General features: G+C 34.6%; 1 protein-coding gene across 1 annotated transcript in view; it reads right to left on the reverse strand.

Moving 5' to 3' along the window:
* The window catches only part of SGCZ (sarcoglycan zeta), a 459,998-nt gene that overhangs the window by 18,380 nt on the left and 417,784 nt on the right, over nt 1-23,834 (reverse strand). Inside the window, exon 5 of the mRNA XM_049631689.1 lies at nt 10,665-10,737. Coding sequence (XP_049487646.1) covers nt 10,665-10,737 — 73 coding nt within the window. The remainder of the gene's footprint in view (nt 1-10,664; nt 10,738-23,834) is intronic.

The following is a 23,834-nucleotide window of genomic DNA, read 5'->3' on the forward strand; positions in this document are numbered from 1 at the left end:
AAGAATGAGAAACTCTTGGCAAATGCTACTTTGGGTCATGAAGCTACCAATGACCAAACGTTGCCCCCAAATCTTTGACACGGTGTAAGCTCCTTGGTATCCTTATACAACCCCATGGAAAAAGAAGAGAACTGAACAGACTGGGGCTGAGTTTCTAATAACAGTGCAATGGAGACAAAACATGTAAATAAAGTTTTACAAGAATATTTTCATTTCTTGATATAAACTCAATAAATACATAAAAAACATCCAAAAGGTGGTAGCAATTTTACAGTACTGCTAAATCCTTCAAGTTATGAAGTGAAGAAGACTTTGAATTAAACAGGCTACAACTGTATGTTTTGTTAATCTTGATAAAACTAAGTGTGGTAATCATTAAGATATAATACAAATTTTATTTCTACAACCATATGGTCAATTAATCTTTGACAAGGCAGAAAAGACTATACAATGGGAAAAAGACTGTCTCTTCAACAAATGGTGTTAGGAAAACTGAACAGCAACATGCCAAAAAATGAAACTGGACCACTTTCTTACACAATACACAAAAATAAATTCAAAATGGATTAAAGATCTAAATGTGAGACCCAAAACTATAAATATACTAGAAAAGAATGCAGGCAATAACCTTTTTGGCATTGGCTATAGCAACTTTTTTCTAGCTATGTTCCCTGAGGCCAGAAAAATAAAAACAAAAATAAATTATTGGGACTTCATCAAAATAAAAAGTTTCTGCACAGAGAAGGAAACAATCAACAAAACTAAAAGGCAACTTACAAAATGGGAGAAGATATTTGCAAATGACATATTTGATAAAGGATTAGTATCCAAAATATATTTAAAAAACAAAATTCAACACCTGAAAAACAAATAATCCAATTAAAAATGAGCAGAAGACATGAACACACATTTCTCCAAAAAAGACATCCAGACGGCCAACAGACACATGAATAGATATTCATCATCACTTATCATCAGGGAAATGCAAATCAATGGGCTATTACCTCACACCTGTCAAGTGGCTAAAATCAACATCACAAGAAAACAACGGGTGTTGGCAAGGATGTGGAGAAAAAGGAACAGTCTTGCACTGTTGGTGGGAACGCAAACTGGTGCAGCCACTGTGGAAAACAGTATGGAGTTTCCTCAAAATTTAAAAATAGAACTACTCTATCCAGTAATCACACTCCTGGGTATTTACCCAAAGAATAGAAAAATACTAACTCAAAGGGACACATGCCTCCCTATGCTTATATCAGCCTTATTTACAACAGGCAAATGATGGAAACTTCCCATTATATACATATGTATGTGCATATAATGGAATATTATTTAGCCATAAACAAGAATGAAACGTCTTGCCATTGCAATGACATGGATGGAGCCAGAGTGTATTATGCTGAGTGAAATAAGTCAGAGAAAGACAAATACCATATGATTTCACTCATATATGGAATTTAAGAAACAAAACAAATGAGTAAAGGGAGAAAAGAGAGAGAGAAACCAATAAACAGACTCTTAATTATAGAAAACAAACTTATAGTTACCGGAAGGCAGGGGAGCTGGAGATAGGTTAAATAGGTGATGGGATTAAGGACTTCACTGGTCATGATGAGCCCAGGGTGGTGTAGCGAACTGTTGAATCAGTATCGTACACCTGAAACTAATATAACACTAATATAATTCCAGTTAGTGTGTTAACTAACTGGAATTAAAAGAAAATTTAAAAGGCCAAAAAAAGAAATAATATAAATTTTTATTATTAATAATACTGTCTGGTTTAAATAATAGCCAATGCAGATGAGTAATATACACTAGGACTTAAATTACTCATAGAGAGTGCTCAGTTAAAGAGTATGTAACGAAACTATTAGACCATTTGGAGGATTTAATAATTCTCTTTTCACAAGTGGCAGTACAGTAGTTCTTATGAATATGAAAATTAAAGTAAGCTTGCAAACTATTTTTTACAAGCTTGCCTATCTAGCATAATAAACTAATTTTCTGTAGCATAAATCATTGTGAACATTTACAGATACATATATCTGAATCATCCACTATCAATTACACGTACAGTTACACCTACATATATGCACATATATTACCTCCATACCAATGTACATTGTCTCAAGATCTAGCTATGCCAATAGGAAAAGAATATTTTTGTCCACAAATGGTATGCAAATTTGCTGTAAACCTCCATCTAAACTCCACATGTTAAACTCCATGAATTCCGGGAATAAATCTTTGCGTTTAAGCACAATCAGGCACTTTGAAAAGTCTTTGAAATTAGATAGGCTTATGATTATAACATTATCTATCCAAAGAACTCTAGAGAATAAATAGATTTAGATACAAATTTTTTTAATATAGAAGTAGGCATCACCTATTACTAGTCATGCCAGCTTATCAAAACGGCTTGATGATTTCATTGGCTATTTTATTAGTAATATTTTATTAACACTAATAAAATTGTAATAGTATTTTCCCAAGTCATTACTAGAAGCAGGATGCTTCTAAAAGCTATATTATAAATTGTAGAATCATAGAAAATAATTCCCTGTATTGAAAGTTCTGCTGTATACTGAAGTAATGAAAGTTATTTCTAAAAAGTAGTTCAGGAAATTGAGGTTTGTACTCACTGAAAATTACCGTGCTCGAGATATGTCAACCTAATGAAAGAATTAAATGTAGGACTTTGAATAAGAAACTCAGGTTCTACAGAGTTCTACTCAAATTTTAAATACAGTTAATCTCTATGGGGCTCAGTTACCTGATAAATAAAATCATAGAATACGTTAAAAATAAAATATTGTAGCCATTGACAACCATCATTAAATTTACCCTTCTTTATTAGTGAATTAGCCATATAATTATAATCATCTAATACTGGGAACTCATTCTATACTTAAAACTTTGCATGGATTATCTCTTAATCATCCCAGCAATTCTGAGAAATGCATACTCTATCCATATTTTACTTAGGAAGCAGTTGAATCTTAGTGTGGTTGAGTCATTTGCCTAGGACTATGTAGCTAATGCAAAGATCACAGAATATCCAAAACCATCTGGAAAAAGAACAATGTTGAACTTAAAACCTTATTGCAAAACTCTAATAATGAAGACAATGCTGAGACACTAGAAATAAATTTTAACATGTAGGGTCGTCTGATTTTGACAAAGGCAGTAAAGTGATCCAGTGAGAAAAAGCAAAGTCTTTTCAACAAATGCTGCTCAGATAACTGATCTCTGTAAGGACAAAATGAATCTCAATCTATACCACCCACTGTTATCAAAAGTAAAAGCTAAACATAAGGTTTTTAAAGGAAAATATCTTTGTGACTTGGGAGTAGGAAAAGTTTTCTTAGGCCACAAAAAGGAATAACTAGTAAATATTTAAAATATATATAAATTAGATGTCTTCAAGGTGAAAAGCTGCCTTTCAAAATCCATCAGTAAAATGAATATACTCATAGATTGGGAGACAATATCCACAAAATACAGATGTTACAAATGTTACAAAGGACTGGTGCCAGGATATATAAATAATCCTCCAGCTCAAAGATAAAATACAGAAATATAAAATACAAATACACAAAACATGGAGCGCCTTGGCGGTTCAGTTGGTTGAGCATCTGACTTCAGCTCTGGTCTTGACCTCACGGTTCCTGGGTTCCAGCCTGGCACTGGGCTCTGTGCGGACAGCTCCGAGCCTGGAGCCTTCTTCGGATTCTGTGTCTCCCTGTCTCTCTGCCCCTCCCCACTCCTGCTCTGTCTCTGTCTCTCTCTCTAAAAATTAATAAACATTAAAAAAATTAAAAATGAAAGAAAAAATACAAAAAACATAATTAAAATAAACGGACAAAAGTTTATAAATAAATGGATACTTCACTAAACAATATATGGTCGTTCCATATGCACAAGCAAAAGTCATTAATATCATTACTCATCAAGTAATGGCAAATTAAAAACACGAAATAACACTAAACACCTACCAGAATGGTTCAAACGAGTAAGAATGCTAACACTACTGAATACTGGGGAAGATGTGCACCTGCTGAAATTCTCATTCATTTTTAGCAGAAAATGATATAATCACTTTGGAAAGCTCTGGCATTTTCATATAAAGCTTAATATATACCAGCTATATCCCAAGTGTCTATCAATTAGGAAAATACATACATAAAATATTATATGTTCATATGAAAGAATACTAATCAGTGAAAAGGCAGAAGGAACCATTGATACAGTCGACAACAGGGATGGATCTCAAAAACATCATGAGGAGTGAAAGAAATCTTGCAAAGAAGAGTACATATTGTATTGTATTTTATATTTAGTACTAAATCAATCTAATCTAATCCAGAGTGAAAAGGGTGAGAGAAAAGTAGCTTCTTGTGGGTAGTGGTGGTGATTTCTGGGAAGGAGCATAAGAGAACTCTCTTGGGTGATGATGATGTTTTATTTCTTGACAGGAATTTGGGTTACACAGGTAAATGCATTTGTCAAAACTCAGGAAATGTGCACTTAATTATTTGTGAATGTCATTGTATAATTATTTTATAATAAAAAAAACTTTAAGCAATATTGAAAACTAGATAATGATATGCAGGCCAAAGTGATCAGGTAAAGTGTACAGATATGTACAATTTATGTTCAAATGCATAAAAATAAGATCTACTGGCAGATGGCTAGTGGAATGTGTACATATGTGATTAAAGACCTAGAGGAGAATGATAATGGAGGCATCTAGCTGGGAGTATATAGGTGGTCACTGCAAGATGCTTTCAATATTGAATATGTTTGAGAATTTTCATAAGGTGTTGGGAAAGAAGGTGTGGTCTCAGATCTTATAGGAATATCCATTTTGTTTGTTTTTGGTTAAAGTTTATAAAACATCACCTATGCAGATCCAAATAGGAAAACTGTTAACTGATGCTAGTGTTTGATTGTCATTGACTGTATTAAAACTCAGTAAAGAATAATAATGATATGTTAGCTTACTTGGATTTAAATAAAATTTAAGAATGAAAAAAATACTAATTACAAAAGGGATGCTTCTAAACTATATATAATTCCATTGCTAAATTACCATATTAATATGAATGCTATAACACTCAATGTCTGTATTTCACAGCTATTTCTGGGAGAGGGATATCTAGAAAGCACATCTGATATTATTTACCTAAAAATTCAAGAATCTGATATATTCTTAGATAAAAATAAACTCGTATCTACTTCCCTATCATAAATCCAATATTAAAAAATAAACATATGTAGTAAAATCTCAACAAGAATCTAAAGAGAGTCTCTTGAAACTTAAAACATTATGTTAAACTATTCTGGGGAGAAAAGTATGTGCAACATTTATCAGATTTTTATTTACTTTATTTTTTTAAACTAATAAGCAATTCCTTTTTAAAACTTTCTTTCTTTCTTTCTTTCTTTCTTTCTTTCTTTCTTTCTTTCTTTCTTTCTTTCTCTTTCTTTCTTTTTGAGAGAGGGAGAGAGAATCCCATGAAGTGCAGAGAGAGAGGGAGAGTGAGTGCAGAGCCCATAGCAGGGCTCAAGTTCAGGAACCATGAGATCATGACCTGAATAGAGTCTGATGTTTAACCAACTGAGCCACTCAGGCACCCCAGACATTTTCTTTTTTAAATTAGAAATTAACATGAAATTATTTCAATTCAAAAGGAGATTGGAATTAAAACATAAATTTCATCAATGGACACAATATAATTTAAATAGATCAAAAGTATTTATGATAAATTAATATCTGACAAATGTAGCAATCATTTTGGGTGGAAATACTAGGTTACTTAGTCAATGATGCTTACTAAATTGTCTATCCATACTGAAGACAATAACATTAGATCCTCAACACACTCTGCAAGAATAATTTCTAGTTCTTTCTATTCTAAATACAAAAAGTAGTAAATCACAGGCTGTAATTTTCAATAGCAAATCAGAAGAAAATTCAAAACATAATTTCCCACTGTATTTATTCACAACATAAAACTAAGAAATACCCAGTGTAAAACTAAATGACAGAAAATTAAAAGAAAATACTGGAAATACCCAAATACAAAACAACACAACCTTTGAAACAAGATGGAAAGCCCCAAAATCATAAAGAAAAAGAATTGATAAAATTTCACTAAGCCTTAGGTTATTTTGGTTTTCTCTAGATACCATGACCTTCTCAAATAAGCCTAGAATTCCTATAGAAGTCCTATATAAGTCTGGAACTCAAACATTCCAGAATACTCTGGAACTCAAATTAGACTAAACCTGTATTCCCTTTGAGAACAATCTGGTAAGTAGACTCTTGGCAATACAGCATTAACAATTAAATGATGCCCTGCTTCTGTCCTATATAGCAATTGTCAATCCTCCCCTGAGGAGGGTTTACAACATAGTGGAGGTTTCATTTTAATTCATTTTATTACAAAACATTCTCTAAAGGGGCCTGTTGAAAAATGAAACTCATGTTTATTTGCAAAGCTTGTGAATTCCTATGTGATTAGTCATTGGAATTAGTGAAGTACTATTTGTGTTCATTTTGAAAGCATTGTAGCAATCACAGTGACGGATTTCAGACTAGTTTTTATAGTGGGTACCAAGAGATTCTTGTAGAGAAAAGGAGTAATGTTGAAATTCAGTCACCCTACCACCTGTTTTTTTCCCAAGAAATGCTGTTTTTATTGTGTTTACATACTAAAGATGCAACAGATTTTGTTTTTATGGTATTATACAATTCTCAATTTGAAAAAAAAATGCCTAGGTCTCTAGAAGAACTTTCAACATTCTGAGAACAGAATTCAGACTCCTTTTAAAAAGTAAGTTGTGAGATGCAATTACTAAATAGAAACTTAAGCAGAACTTAAGCATGTTTCTGGTTCTTCATAAATATTTAACACGGTGTCAGGCATTTAGTGAATTATTTTTTATTTCAATGATGGAATGAATAGAAAATTGAACAGAAAAATGTTTTAAGGGGGGAAAAAACACAATGTAAACTGTGACCTGAATATACAAGCAATTTTACTGTCGTATCACTTCAAGCTGTGGAGAGTTTTCTTCAGCTGCAAATCACATGGTTTTCGTGGCCTCTGTTTTTTTGGTTGGTTTGTTTTCTGCCTACTTGCGCTTTCAGTTATGGTCTCTTTCTTCAAATTAGATCAAACAAATTTTTACATCAATCGTTGCTCTATGTTTCCAAGATTACACCCTAATACAAGCTTCTGATAATGATCATTTGCTATCAACTCTAAATAAATATATACATACATAGAATGAAATAGTAAAAGGGAAGAAGAAAGAAACAGAGAGAGTAGAAAGGAAAAGGGGAGAGGGAAGAGGGGGGAGGAGAGGAGAACCTCTTATTGACAAAACATCTCAGTGCAAAATCCTTACTACCTTATACATGGTGGCTTTTCCTTGAACACAGTAATGACGTATATGAGAGCTATGTGTTTTCGGAGATCAGTTTGGAGCCTGCAAAACTTAACATTTCAGTTTAAAATTATATTCACACAAGAATGAACATGATGAAAAGATTCCAGCTACATCATTACATATTAATTCGTTTTACTGATCCCAAGTCCAGATTAGTTTTGTTTTGTTTTGTTTTCTTTTCTTGGAACAGTTAATGAAACTCAGATCCAAACAATCTTTGGGAAATATAAAACGGGTTTCCTCACTTCTCACCATAAAGTGCAGACACTCTTTTGAACTGTGATAATTTAGCTAAATTAATTTAAGAAATAAAAAAGGAAGAACATTCATATTTGTGCTATTCTGGGAAAATATACCCTTATGTCTCGACTACTCAATATACATTGTTTTAGCCTTTTTAACACAGAGGTCCCTAGTGAAAAACAATATAACTTTGTGTAAGACATCATAGAAAATCTACATGTGTAGGTTTGAAATGCACGTGGAAACTAGAACAGAATTTGGCACACATTAAGCACTCATCAAACATTCGTTGAATTAATAAATTATAGAAATCTACTTCATGTCCACACCGAAACATTCCCTATACTCTTTAATAAACTTTTTGAAATGTATCTTTCTAAAGTCTCTTATTCTCGACAAAAACAAAATTAAAGACAACACGGCTACTTACTCCCCAAATTACCATTTGATTTACCTGGCCAACCAATCTCACCTTGTTGATTAGAATTAGGTGTCGACTAAGAGTACTTCTTACTGCCCTGAAAGGAAAATTGTCAGCAGGACTTGTAAAGATCTTCTCAGACACTCTGCTTTTCATCTTCATGTACACAAATGAATAATTGAATACCCCCATCATTACTGTGCTTTGCCTCTGTCTCAGTTTCAAATTTAGATCAGTAACACTCATCGTGGGGGTTACTAATTTGCTTTTAGCACTAGCAGATAAACTCAGCTTAGTGCAATATTTAAATAATTGATGAATAATTAGAAAATAAAAACCAGAAACACCATCTACTAATTATCATTTAATTCACATTCACACTTATGAATTTTGAGACATGTCAGCAAGGTAATTAAAATAACACTTCCTATTTTTCTTTTAGCAATAGATTTTCATAACGAAAACCATACACTGAGTATATAATTACTAAAATGTTAGATGTAAAAAGAAGTTTCTTTTAGAATGGTGTAATTTAAACATTTTTTTTTAAGGAATGGATCAATTAACTCTGACATCTGTATTAAAACACAGTTCAAAAACACTTGGAGTCAATGTCAGCCACCTGGGTCCTAATAATGCAGTAACGAGCACCACGTTTCTTATGTTACATGCACTCAGTGTCCTCGTTATTGAGTTTGAGTTCTGCTATATCAGTATTTCACATTAATAAGTATTTATCAGACACAATTATGTGTGAGATATATGTTGACTGCTATAGCACTGAAGATAAACAACGAAGATGCAGATGTTGGTCTAAGGGAACATACACCTTTGTTAGATGGGGAGGGAAAAAATAAATAATCACACAAAAATGTGGGAATTCCTAACTGAGAAAAGAGCCCTAAGTTAAAACTATAACACATTATGAGTTGCTGTTTACACATACTCTTCAACCCGTCTAAATCCTTTGGCACTGAGTTGGGATTCTGGCATTGAGCAAACAGTTATTATCTTTGTCTAATAAAAAAGTGCCTTGATCACAGGAAGATCATGGCCACCTTCTGGTTTTGTCAACTAGCCGGTTTGAGTCTGAAATACTGAGATAGTGAGAAACTGCGTTCCTTAGAAAATTTTATCACAGAACTATAAAGGTCTGAAAAAGTTACTGTTGTGAAAGTATGGCTTTTTTAAAACATTTAAATCGTTTTACTTTATTTTTCTATTTTCATTTGAGCAGTGTTTTCCGCTCATCCAAATGAGAAGGGCTGCACCTGATCTTTATGAAATAATTTGGGTTTTGCTTAATATTTCTATTGTGTTTTCTTTTTAAATTTTTTTTTTCAACGTTTTTTTTTTTTTTATTTATTTTTGGGACAGAGAGAGACAGAGCATGAACGGGGGAGGGGCAGAGAGAGGGAGACACAGAATCGGAAACAGGCTCCAGGCTCCGAGCCATCAGCCCAGAGCCTGACGCGGGGCTCGAACTCACGGACCGCGAGATCGTGACCTGGCTGAAGTCGGAGGCTTAACCGACTGCGCCACCCAGGCGCCCCTCTATTGTGTTTTCTAAGACAAAGACTGTCTCCCAGGTTGATACTTTGATTCAGCTTTGAAAATGATTTCTAATGTGTGATTTATTTTTTAAATATCATTATTGTTGTCTTTTTTTCATCCTATAGAAATGTATTTTGGAATGTAATTTATCTATCAGAGAGTAACTATATAAAACATCTTTTTTATTGACATATAAAGTTGTATTAGTTTTAGGTGTACTACCTAATGATTTCATGTACGTAGAAGTTGTGAAATGATTACTGCTGTAAGTTACATAAAATATCACTGGACCTCAAACCTTATTTATTGAATCAAGATCATTAATTGACCAGTTGATAGATTTTAATATTTCAAACTTTATTAACAGTTGCTGTGATTTTCTTGGGGAGAATTCCCTATAAAGTTGTCATCTCACAATTTTCTGTGTAGTGAGGGCTGTTACATACAACTGTGCCTCTTAGAAACAGAACATTGTTAGGAAGCAGCCTATTCCATTGGAAATACTAGACTGAGGAATCCATCATAAGGTAATTAAGTTCTGTCTTTTTCTGGTTACTATTCATATTTGCTTTGTATTTCCCTTTACATAACATTCCCTGACCATTTATAGCTTTTTTCCTACTCTCTGCCACCTCTTTCTTTCTGCCTAGATGTGTCATGTATTTCATTGTCTATGTTGGATTTTCTGGAGTCCTTATTTTTATTAATTCTCCTCTAAATTTTCTCTATAACTGCCTTTTCCACACTCCTCATGTCTGATATATTTATTTTTATATTCATTGTATGTTTGTTAGGGGCAAAAATATACAGAAGGTTACAATAATAACACACATTTTCTTGAGCTCAAATACTTGGCATTTACCATGTAGGCAGGGAATGTCAACTCTTTATATAAATATGTAGCACATTTTCTACTTTACTTCTTTACATACCAAGGGCCATCAACAGTGATGGAAAGTCTGACATACGTGGAAGAGCCAGAACTTACCTGAGGTCTTGGGAAGGTTCTGCTCTGATGTGAGGTGTCTCAACAGAGTGCCCGAATACTGCTCCTTCGGTGCCTGGACAGAACATGAATCCAGTAGTCAGCAGTCGATACAAACAAGTAGACAGACATGTTGGTTTTCATCTCTATTTTTATGCATCAAATATGCATTCAAAAAGGGGACAGCTAGAAACAGGAGTACAGAAAATGAAATAGAAAAATTGGACAAAGTGTTCAAGGTAGTGAAGGGCCAAGAAGGGTAAATCTAAATGTCCCTTGGTAGCTAACTTTTAAGATGACCGTATTTAGAAAAGTTTAGATTAAGGTAGAATTTTCACTCTCTGATCAAAGAACAAAGATCCATCCCCTTCCCCTTTCTTGTTTCCCAGGTAAGTATATTTGAGGGAGGGATAGATCACAATACTCAGTTCTGTCTTTCTACAAATGGCAGAGCATGAATGAAAATGTGGAGAGGAGCTCCTTTGTAGTATATCATTAATTCTTTTTTTTTAATGTTTATTTATTTTTGACAGAGACAGAGCATGAGCAGGGGAGGGGCAGAGACAGAGGGAGACACAGAATCCGAAGCAGGCTCCAGGCCCTGAGCTGTCAGCACAGAGCCCCACACGGGGCTCGAACTCACAAACCGTCAGATCATGACCTGAGCCGAAGTCAGCTCATGATGCTCAACCGACTGAGCCACCCAGGCGCCCCTGTCATTAATTCTTTAAAGACATAGGGCTCATGGGACAGTTGGTAATTCTCCCCCACACAGCGCCCACTTTTATTAGAGTGATTATCAATAGCAATTTAATTTGGCTTCTTTGGTACTAAGGCTCTATCTAAAACCATAAACTGCTCAAAATCATTCCAATAGAGTTGACTTCATGTGAGGTCCTGGTTACCTGAACAGGTCATGCACTCTAACACTTTGCTCAGGCAGTTGAATAGTATTCCATCTATACTTTCATTTATTGACTCCATGTGATTTTCCTGGATCCCAGAGCTTTTCCATAATTTAACTGAGCAAAATAAAATGATCTTCCTTTTCAAAAATATAAAAAAAATATTGATGACAAAATCTCGTTTTTGTTCTTTTGTAATTTCACATAGATGTTTTAGATCATTCCATCTGGATTAATTTTATTTTCTTTTGGTTTAATCTTCATCAAACATTTTGGTGTAAAAATGTCATGTCTGCTCCTTCAATGGCCCCAACACCAGCTTAATAATACAAATTATACAAAATAATACAAATAATGCAAATAAAATACATAAATTTTAAACCTATAAAATAAAGCTGCTTATGCTTATTGTGAAGAACAATGAAAAATGTATTGATTCAGTATATGAGAAACAAGCAATGATTTCTTCAGTAAACATGACATTTTCACTAGAAAATTAGAGCTAACACCTAAATTCCTTAAAAATAAGTGGATTTATATAGAAATATACTGAGATCACCAGACAACTCCTGTACATAAAACAGCAATGCAGACCTTGATCTTGAATCAGAGAGGAAGGGATTTTTTTCAAAGACAGTAACATGGTTTCATCTATATTATGGTTCTAAGGATAAATTTACAAGGTTCTGCAGTAGTAAATTCCTAAGATTACAGATTTCAATTTATAAGCTAAAAGCTATTGGCATTTGTTGACCTCTCACTGGGTTGGTTTTACTACTTGTTGATGTTTTGTTAAAGAGACTACAGGGCATATGATATATAGACAGACTATCAGAGCAATTATTTCTTCATGGAGTTTGCTCTTTTGATATTTTATAAGGTATTTTATTTCTGTGAGTGGAAAATTATTAGGAATAGGTCTTTGAAAATAAAGTAACAGTTTTAGATAAAACCCTAATTATGTGATGGTGGTGAAGGTGGCATTTGAGAAAACATTCCAAGGTATAAGTTTTCATATCCCAACTACAGACCCCTTTATCATTTTAAGAGGATATAACTTCCAGAAAAAAATAGTTATCCATCTGTAAAGTTTAAAAATTAATTTCCACTCTTCTATGACTTTGAAAACTTCCCAAACGAGATGACAAAAATATAATTAAAGAACAGTAGCAATATTTATTTTCAAACATGGAATGGAACATATAGTAACTTAGCACAGAACGTATCAGTGAAAGCAAAAGGGGAAAGCTATCAAAGCTTTAATTTTTCAAAGAGGATTAAAAGCTGATAGAAGTCTTAATTCTAAGTATCAGTATAGAAAATTATTGATGATTAAAAACAAACGATTCTTGAAGAAATAATGTATAATCATATCCCCTAAGGGGCTAACTTGAAAACTGAATAAAATAACATAAATAAATTACTAACTATAGACCTCCAGATAATGAGAAAAGTACTCTTAACTTCTCCATTATTGTCCCAGAATGAGCCAAGGGGGTAATAATTAATAAGCAATAATGATAATCTTAAAAGGAAATCAGTGAAAGAAGATAAAAGCCATCTGAAGCAAGCACATACTCTCACAGCATAAAAAGTCAAAATTAAAATACATATTTCTGGGGCGCCTGGGTGGCTCAGTCGGTTGAGCACCTGACACTTGATTTCGGCTCAGGTCATGGTCCTGGGGTTATGGGATACAGCTCCATGCTAAGCATGAGTCTGCTTAAGATTCTCTCTCTGTCCCTCTCCCTCATTCATGCGCTCTCTCACTAAATAAATAAATAAATAAATAAATAAATAAATAAATAAATAAAAAATATGTATTTCCTTTGTATTTTTTGAAAGCTTATTTGTTTATTTTGAGAGAGAGAGAGAGAGAGAGAGAGAGAGAGAGAACATGAGCAGGATTGGAGAGAGAGAGAGAGAGGGAGACAGAGAATCCCAAGTAGGCTCTGTACAGCCAGCACAGAGCCTGATGCAGGGCTCAAACTCATGAACCTTGAGATCACGACCTCAGCCGAAATCAAGAGTTGGACACTTAACCAACCAAGCCACCCAGGTGCCCCTAAAATACATATTTCCTTGGAATTGGGAATTTTTACAAATGTCAGATGATTAGTAAGGTTGCCAGACTTAGCAATTAAAAATATAGGGCATCACATTAATTCTGAATTTCAGATAAATATGAAATATTTTTTTTAATATAAATGTGCAATATTTGCATGGGTCATATTTAGAGTAAAATTGATGTGTTGTTTATCTAAAATTCAAAATTAAATCACTATATAGTATACCTGAAACTAATATTACACTGTATGTTAACTAACTGGAAGTTAAATAAAAAATAAAAAAAATAAAAAAAAAATTTTAAAAATAAATGAATTGTAACCTATCCTCAAAAAAAAATTTCAACTGGGCATCATGTATTATACCTGGTGACCCTAACCATCAGTCAACCTGTATTTGGTACCAAGAGTACAGATGTGTACAGACCACATTTACTCTCATTTCAGGAAAAGACAGAATGTGTGATGAATTTTCACATTGTAAGCTATAAAGTCCACGGAAACCGAAAAGACAGAGGGACAGAAAAAGGACAAGAAGGTGCAAAACGCAGATGTTTACTTATATATCATAATATATATAATATGTATGTAACTTGTTGAGTAAATAAACTTGTTTTTAAATTTTATTCTATTGTATTATTTACTTATTTATTTTAATTTATTTGATTTATTTTAATTAACTTTTCAAAGTTTATTTATTTATTTTTGAGAGAGACCACAAGTGAGGCAGGAGCAGAGAGAGAAGGAGAGAGAGAATCCCAAGCAGGCAGGCTCTGCATTGTCAGCACAGAGCCTGATGCAGGGCTCGAACTCACAGACTGTGAGATCATGACCTGAGCTGAGGTCGGATGAAACTTAACCCACTGAGCCACCCAGGTGCCCTTTATTTATTTATTTTAGAGAGGGAATGAGAGCACGTGCACAAGTGAGCTGGGGAAGGGGTATGGGGTGGGGAGAGAGAGAGTGAGAGAGAGAGAGAGAGAGATAGAAAGACAGACAGTGAGAATCCTAAGCAAACTCCATGCTCAGTAAGCATCCCAACATGGAGCTTGATCTCACAAATCTGGGATCATGACCTGTGCTGAAATCAAGAGTCAGACCTCCACCAACCCAGCCACCTAGGTGCCCCAAATATTTGTTGTTTAATGTTGTTTTGAGGGACCATTCAAAAGGGTATAATGTTCTATTCTGCTTGACTGTATAGATGTTGAAGGGTATATCAGTTTAAAGTGATGATGATGTTTTAAGACTTGGGGAAAACATAGACTGTTGACTATTGTAAAGGTCAGGAAAGATGAGACAAGCAAACTTTTGGGTCAAAAAAACACTGGATGTCATTCAATGATAACAACTGGCTTCAAAACCATTAAGCAGGATGGCATATTCTGCTTTGCTGGGGAGGAGAAAGACTATATACATGGACTGGGATCCTACTCCACATTTAAAGACAGTTTAAGACAGTGTAAGTAGAATGCTACTTTTTACAAATGCCTAACATAAAATGCCATCCTCCCCACAAAATGAAAAATGCCATTAAAATTAAATTTACATATCCCTCCTAATGTGGTTATCCATACTCTAAATGTTTTACTTGAAGTTGTTTGCCATTAGCCCCAGAACAGAGGTCACCAAAAAAAGAAACCAAACCAAAAATACTTGGTGTTCCCAGGTTCTTCCTCGAGTTTATAGTAACTAAATATATATTTATATTTATATTTATATTTATATTTATATTTATATTTGTATTTGTATTTGTATTCGTATTCGTATTCATATTCATTTATATGTATGTACTGTGAAATGTGACGTTTTTCTGACCACTAGCTTCATAAATTCCATTACAGTTAATTTCAGAGAAAATTTTATGAGGTCATTGGCTTTGTGTGGAGACACCTGTGATCAGTAATACACATGGAAGCAAAACAAAGATACCCCTGTGCTTTGAAATATTAACTTGACATAAATTATCTCATTTTTTCTCACAGACTTTTTTATTTGTTTAGAGAGAGAGTGAGTGGGGGAGGGGCAGACAGAGAGGGAGAGAAAAAAAATATCTCAACAGGCTCCACTCCCAGCGAGAACGTCGAGACATTGGGCTCAAGCTCACAACTGTGAGATCATGACCTGAGTCGAAATTAAGAGTCAGATGCTTAACTGACTGAGCTGCCCAGGGGTCCCTCTCACAGACATTTTTAATGTAAGTAGACAATATATTGTTTACATCTGAAAAATGAGGAAGCTGTAATCAGAGAAATTAAATACCGCATTGGTGAGCTAGAATTTTGGCCTTCAGGTTTTCTGATATATACACTAGGCACTTTGAAGTCAGAAGACAGAAGGAAACAACTCCAGCTCCTTCATTCTTACCTAAATGACTTCAGCAAGTCATTTCATCTGTCCAAACTTCAATTTCCATAGATATAAATAAAGATAGAAATAACAACCTTACAGGTTGGGTTAGGGTTTTCTTAAATAGGATATAAATGTGCCTGGTTCGCTGTAAGAATTCAGTATTCCTTAATTCCCTCTGTCACTTTTATTTATGAAAATCAGCCACAGAAGACATACACATTGTGTTTGTAGAGTTAATGGCCCACCATGGGTCCAGTCATTAGTATGTGAAATCGCTAATCCTAAAATGTCAGCTTCAAGTTACGTGGTCTCATGCTGAATTCTGAAATCTGAAATTTAGACGCTGTAAAGAGATTCTTAAATAGTGAATTAATTTTATTAATCAAGACTTTATTCAGTAGTCAAGGAATTCCCTAATGCAGCTGCTTAGTTACCAGATACAATCGATCAACACCCAAAAACCTGAGAAAGAAGTTTCTTCTAAATAAAAAGTTATGTCCAGCATAATCTCCCTTTTAATTGAATTTTATCCTAATGCTTAAACAACTGCAGAAAAATGAAAACAAAAATGCATAGCAGGTCCTTTACTAACTACAATGGATAGCTGCGATTTTTCTGTGTTTTATACTTAGCTCTCTGCGTGGGATATCAGAAATTCATCATAGGAGTAGCTGGATTGGTAAAACAGTCATTAACTCCACCAGGGCTTTAGCTCCCTTTTAAAAGTCAAAGGAAGGGGCACCTCGGCAGTTCCACTGGTTAAGCTTCTAACTCTTGGTTTGGGCTCCAGTATTGATCTCATGGTTCTTGGGATTGAGCTGCGCTGGGTTTGTGTTCACAACATGGAGCCTTCTTGGGATTCTGTGTCTCCTCTCTGAACATCCCCCCCCCCCAAAAAAAATAAACTTTTAAAAAAAGAGTCAAAAGAAAAGTTAAGGAAAGAGTAGTACAGGACGCCATTCCTGAGGATATTTCTCTTCTCAATGTGAAATCTCAGTCATGGAATTTATAAGAATTCCAAGCTAGCAATTAGCACTAAGAACTTAAAGAGGTGGAATCTCACTAATGATAGCAGAAGCACCTTCAATATCCAGTCCATAGGACAGTTAAGAGACTTAAATAATAATAATAAATAAACTTTAGATGGACAGTACTTTAAATTCCTCCACTGGAATGGGGCTGAAGTCCAGAGTGAATTCACTGAGCTCTCAGGGGCAAAAATACTCCTATTTATTCGTTATCGCCAAGTTTGAACCTGTGCTATTGAATGCACATAAATTCTTTGGTTAATTATATTGAAAGTCCTTTTCCATTGTAAATTATAAATTATATAAAATTACAAATTATAAAATCATAATTAATTATAATTTCAAATTATAAAATCTTTTTTTTTATTGTATTTGAGATCAGGGGCCTTTTTCACTCTGTAGTGCCACTTCCTAGCACTTTATCTGGTATAAGATAGACTTTCATTAAATGTCTCTCTGAAGTTGTTGCAAGTGAAACGAAGAACATGGCAGCGCTTGCTGTCCAGGAAGAGACTGGGTGTCCCTAGGGCCTCCATATCAGCTGTCAAAAAGGGCTTCAGGAGAGAAGGCTAAGGCCTGGCATGGAATATTAGCTGTTCTGGAGAGTAAGAGAGAAGAAAAAAGGGAAAAGCCAGATGGAAGAGGAACAAAGGAATCAGGAAAGTCACACCGTGGGAAGGAGGCCAGAGAGAAGTAGAAACATTTAAATTCTTGGATACTGCTTCTGCCTAGCATACAAAACTTTTGTAATCTGAGCCCATCCACCTGCTCAGACTTCCTTTCCTTTACTTAGCTATGAAATCTCTTTACTAATTTTTCCCACCTTTTCAGGTAAATGTAATCTGTTCATCCTCTCAACATATTTAGGGTGTACTACCTGTCACACTCATTCTAAATTATGTGTTATTCCCCATCTAAACTAAAAAATTACAGACATATTGCTCATATTCCACTGTATTCTTGTACACAACATGGTGCCTTACATATTGATGTATCAGTATCAATATTGACAACGATCAATATTTTAAGGACCTTCTCTTGAAAGTTTTTCTTTTCCTCCTGTTTTTAATGCTAGTTTAATGAATAGTAGAATAGTAATTCAGAAACTGGGCAGGGGGCGCCTGCGTGGCTTAGCCGGTTAAGCATCCGACTTCGGCTCAGGTCATGATCTCGTGGTTCATGAGTTCGAGCCCTGCGTTGGGCTCTGTGCTGATTGCTCAGAGCCTGGAGCCTGCTTCAGATTCTGTGTCTCCCTCTCTTTCTCTGCCCCTCCCATGCATATGCTCCTGCTCCTGCTCATGCTCTGTCTCAAAAAGAAATAAACATTAAAAAAGGTTAAAAAAAAAAAAAAAAGAAACTGGGAAGTATGCTGAGATGCCCTCCTGTGTTCAATTTCAGTATTGGTTTACTTCTTTCCACAACTTCAATATCACTTTTGTTTTCTCTCAGTTATTCCTCCATACCACTGCCATCTAACACTCTAAAACAAAACTTATTGTGCAATTCTCACTTAAAATGCTTCCAGAATCCAATCGCCTATAGAAGTCAAGCCCAAATGCCTTAGTAGAATTTACCTCTTAGCAGTGCTATCTATGCATTTTACACTTGAGTGACAATAAAACTCTTGCAGATTTTGAAATGTTTACGAACTGTCATGAATACTACTTCGTCCCAACTTACCCCTCAACCTCTCTCCCCTTTGGTAATAATCTCTACAGATTTTTGAGGATCTGATTCTAGATTATTTTCTCTGTGAAACAAACATGTTCTGGGTCCTTTCTGCTCTTCCTCTATCTGGTCAGCATCCTCAGCCCCTTGTGAAAATTCCTGGTATAGCATTTATCACATTGCTGTGCAATTTGCTTTGAATTCTTATCTGGTAACTTATGAGTTCGTTGAACTCAAAGACTTCGTCTTAACTAATTTTGCACACTTAGCACTGTTCTTCTGATATATAGTTGAGGCCAGTAAGTGAAAGAAAGAATTGGGAATGGAAGAATGAAAGCATGAACACATTAACAATTATTCTATTTATAATTTATGTGTAAAACATGGGAACTTCCTGTTTCTTACTATATTTCTCTGTTCAACACTTCAATACAAATCAGGTTATTAATAGCCTGAGGTGACTATCTACTATCTGCATTTATTGAAACCGTTATTATGAGCCTAGCCAATGTTAGTTATTCCAATGAAACAGGGAAACAATATTGTTAAATTGTCTGTCTAACGGAAACAAAGAACACCATGTTGTTCATTTGAAACTGGAGAATAAGCTGCCAAGATTTCTGAAAATAAATTATTGCAAAATCTGTTTTTACTTTTCAGTCAGCATTTTTTATGATTTAAAAAATATCTCAAGGCGTTTGCTCCCAGATGCCGAATCATGTCCTCTCTTCCACTTCTGAAGGTTTTCAGAAGATAAAAAGATAATGGGAAAGATACTTAATCAGATGGAAAATGCATTCGAATAAAACTATTTTCTTCAAGATGCAGTATATTTCAAAAATATTTGACTTGTCACCAATGAAAAAAAGACTCAAATCTATCAAGAGTAGAAATAATATGGGGAGCCCTCCTACTCATGTTTTATAACCTTCAAGTAGCTTGTATTATACCAGCATTTGCTCCTCTGAAGAGGGGAGAATGCCTCTTCATTTGTTAACTCATTCTATGGCTTTCAATGAAGCAAAAATAATGGAAATTTTAAAGTACGTGTGACGAAAACAGAAAGGAAAAGAAAATAAATTATTCTCATATTGAATGCATATGTAGTTTGATGAAAATTACATCTAAGGAAAATATACAGAAATACCCCCTCCTTCAAATTCCTCCCTCCCCCCCACAAAATATTAGAATAGTTAAGAAGAGCTCTCCTCATTCACTCTGAAGATATATTTTTCAGGAAATAATAAGAAATTCTAAGGTCTAAGATTACTGACGTCATTTAGTCCTTTAATAATCACTAAAGGAATGAGTAGCAATATACATCTGGGGCTTTTAGAAAATCCTAAATGAAAAAATGACACCAAGAGCATATCTTTAGTAAACATAATAATCATAAGATTCTATTGTTATGGATTTGTTAAAAGGCAGGAATGTCTGAATCGATTTATCACTACGTTATAAACATCCTAACAGAAATTGAAATATAAAACTATGAAATAACTTGATAACAAATGAACTACCCATATTGGGTGTTTTTTTTTTTTTTTTGGAAAAAAAAGTTCATAAAAGAGTAGTTCATGGCAAGATTTAGAAAATTAATAAAACCAGATCTCTAGGTGAAGTATCTTTTTATCACATTTAAATAGATTTTTTAAGCTTTGAAATATTTAATCTAGGGGCTCCTGGGTGGCTTAGTTGGTTATGCGTCCAACTTTGGCTCAGGTCATGATCTCACAGTTTGTGAGTTCGAGCCCCGCGTCGGGCTCTGTGCTGACAGCTCAGAGCCTGGAGCCTGCTTTGGATTCTGTGTCTCCCTCTCTCTCGCCCCTCCCCTGCTCACACTCTGTCTCTCTCTGTCTCTCTGTCTCTCTCTGTCTCTCTCTCTCAAAAATAAATAAACATTAAAAAAATAAAAATAAAAAAAGAAATGCTTAATCTAGTAGTCTATTTTGTTTTGATGTTAGGCATTTTACCTAACGTGCAGATGGTATATCTAATACTAGTTTTGCTTCTTTAAGGTCATGTTCATTTTTATGCATGCACATTTTCTGTGTACCCCTCTCCTTTAGAAACTCAGTCATTCCTCAATCCATATGCCATTGAAGCTTTTCTGATCCTTGTGGAAATTCACTTATCTAAAAATCTGCTGTCAGTTGCAAGATAAACTCATGTTTCTTTGGGGAAGAAAAGTGAATACCTTAATTCTGCCTTTTTGTTATATTTTATGCCTCGGGTTCTTCACCCCTATTTAGATTATTCTCTGAAGAGAAGATGGGCTTTCTACTGCTGTTAGCCAGAGACAGGAAGACTGTGTTTCTTACTGGCACAACGGTGCTGGTCACTACCTGATGGAATGCGCAAGGAGAGGGACTCATCATCTCAGCCATACTTTTATTTAATTCCTTAATTCCCTGCTCCTAAGATTGTCGATACAATGCCATCAAATGGGTACATTTCCATTGCTTTTTATGGGAAATAAAAATCAGTAGGGAAGTTGTCCAAAACAGAGAGTACCTGATTGTCTTCAGTGGCTTCAGACATTACATTCTTTATGGATGTATTTGAACCTTCTACAATCTTTTTTTTATTATGAAAAAACACCCTCGTATATTCAAAAGATGCTAATTCTGTAAATATCTTTACAAGCCTCAGCTACATGGTTAATCTGTACAAACAGACATGTGAACAAAGCTAGGACTTTTAACATGATCTCTCATTAAACACAACTTACACTCTCCTCAAGAAACCCAAGTGATCCTAAAACATCACAGTTTTACCTATCATTTTCTGAGTATCTCTGTTGATGCGGACAAAGTCAGAATCTGGGATCTTGGCGCAGACAACTTGCCTTGATATTTATGTTTTCAGTCATTTAGTAATAACTGAGTTTTATACCAATTCAGGTGAAAAAATAAAGTCTCCAAAGCCTATCCTGTAAGAGCAGGATAGTGTGGCATCCACAGATAGAGCCCAAATGGGAAACAGCTAGGTACACAGACATCGGAAAGCAGTTGTTAGTGCCAAAATAAATTTCCTTCATCCTTTTATTTCTATGAGGTTCCACTTTTTTTTTAAACTTTTTGTTGTTCCAGATTGCTCCTGTGAGTTTTATGTTATCAGCTGCCATGTAATTCATTGTGTGCCAATAGGTAAACAAAGAGAGCTCCACTTATTTGGGTTTGTTTTTTACCCACAAGAGGACTGGTAGCATTACTTTTAATTAATGTAAAGAATAGCAGGGTTTTTTTTTTTGTTTTTTTGTTTTGTTTTGTTTTGTTTTTACCAGAACTAACCCTGTTTTCCTCTATAATGATATCTTCAGCATGAGCACCCATCATATTCCCAGCTGGGATTGCCATGAATACCTCTGCACCATACTTGGAGCAATTCCAAGCAGAGTAAACCATTAGAGTTTTATGCAAATCATAACCAGTCTGGGTATCCACAGTTTGTAGGTAAGTCCAGGGATCTTCAAAATTCTTGAGTTGTTAGGTCACCTTGGTTTTAAATGTGTGGTCTGTGTGCCACACTAAGTAGCTTTAAAGATGGTGGTCCCCTGAGCTACAAAATAATGCTTCAGAGTTTTATAGAAATCAAATCTTCTTATATAAATGGGTCTGTGCTGGTAAGTTGGGGGGTAATGTACAACAGAATCATGATTCATCTAGATTCGTGATTTTACATTTCTGGAATACACTGGTATACTCACCAAATACCTCACCAAATGGACCTGTTAAGCAGAGACACCATATTCTGAGTATAAAGTTTCCATGTTTTTCCAGAAAGCATAAGTTGTGACACAAACATACATATCTGTGTGTGTGTGTATGTGTATGTGTGTATGTAGAGTATAGCATCTCACTGAGGACGACCAGACCCAACTAATTTAGTTTGTGAGTCCTGACAATATTATCCAAATAAAATTCCAATCAAATAGAAACATTTTCGGAGAATTGGAAAAGAGAAAACACGACTTCTTAATATATCAAGGATATTTTCATACCAAACTCAGACAAGAACAACACAAAACAGAAAATTTAAAGGTTCACATTTGTTCATGGGTATAGATACCAAGATCCTAAAGAAAATATCATGTTGAAACCAACAATAAAGTAAGAAGCATCAGGGTCTTTTCTTTGGCATTTATTATAGGAATATAAGTTTTGTTTAACAACAGAAAATTAACAAAATTATCAAGAGTAACTTATTGCTGGAGAACATTATCTAATCATATCAAAAGATACAGATATACCACTCAAAAAGTTCAAAATTCTTCCGTGATTAACTACATCGATCACAACAATTACCGCCTTTTAGGAAAATGGAGGTGAACTTTCTCCCACAGTTAAGAGTCATCTACAACAAAACCTACAGCAACCTCAAACTTCCTGGTGACACATTAAAACATCTCATTTACGAGCAGCAGCAGTACAAAGGTGTGATGTGGTTTCACCTTTCGTCTAGAATCACCACTTCAATTCAGCTCCCCACTACAGTTCTTGTACTACCACTTGGTCGGAAGGGAAGGAAGAATGAAGATCCGTGAAAAGCATATTGTTTGGGAAAAAGTAGCAAATTTCTCATGCTTCATGTATAATACAGTTTTCTACACAGAAAACCTAAAAGAACCTAAAGGTAATCTAATAAAATTAGAGAATTATTTTGACTCAAAATTTAATGAAAGTTCTGGAAGTCCTTTATAGAATGAATCATCGAATTTAATCAAAAGATATTAAAGCTATTTTAAATGTAAGAATGTAATGTGATAACAAATAAGATATTAACTTAAAGTTGTTCATTTTCTCCAAAACCTTGAATAGATTTAATGCAATCTCAGGTCCTCAATGATGTTTTCATGGAATTTGACAAGCTGATTGTAAATCTATATGGAAGAATATTGGGCCGAGAATAATAAAGCAATTCTGAACCCCGTCCCCAATTTCAGTAGGAAGATTTTTCCCTACCACATAACAAGACATATATAAGGTTCAAGTTACTAAGTTGGCGTGGCTGTGGTAAAAAGAGAGAAATAGACAGTGGAATAAAGAAGGCTCCAGAAACTTACCAAAGAACTTACATCTGTATGCAAACTTGATTTATGACAGTCACTATGAAAAACAAGTGAATAACAAATGATTATTCAATAAATGATGC

This window comes from Panthera uncia, chromosome B1 (genome assembly GCF_023721935.1).
Source record: "Panthera uncia isolate 11264 chromosome B1, Puncia_PCG_1.0, whole genome shotgun sequence".
Classification (NCBI taxonomy): domain Eukaryota; kingdom Metazoa; phylum Chordata; class Mammalia; order Carnivora; family Felidae; genus Panthera; species Panthera uncia.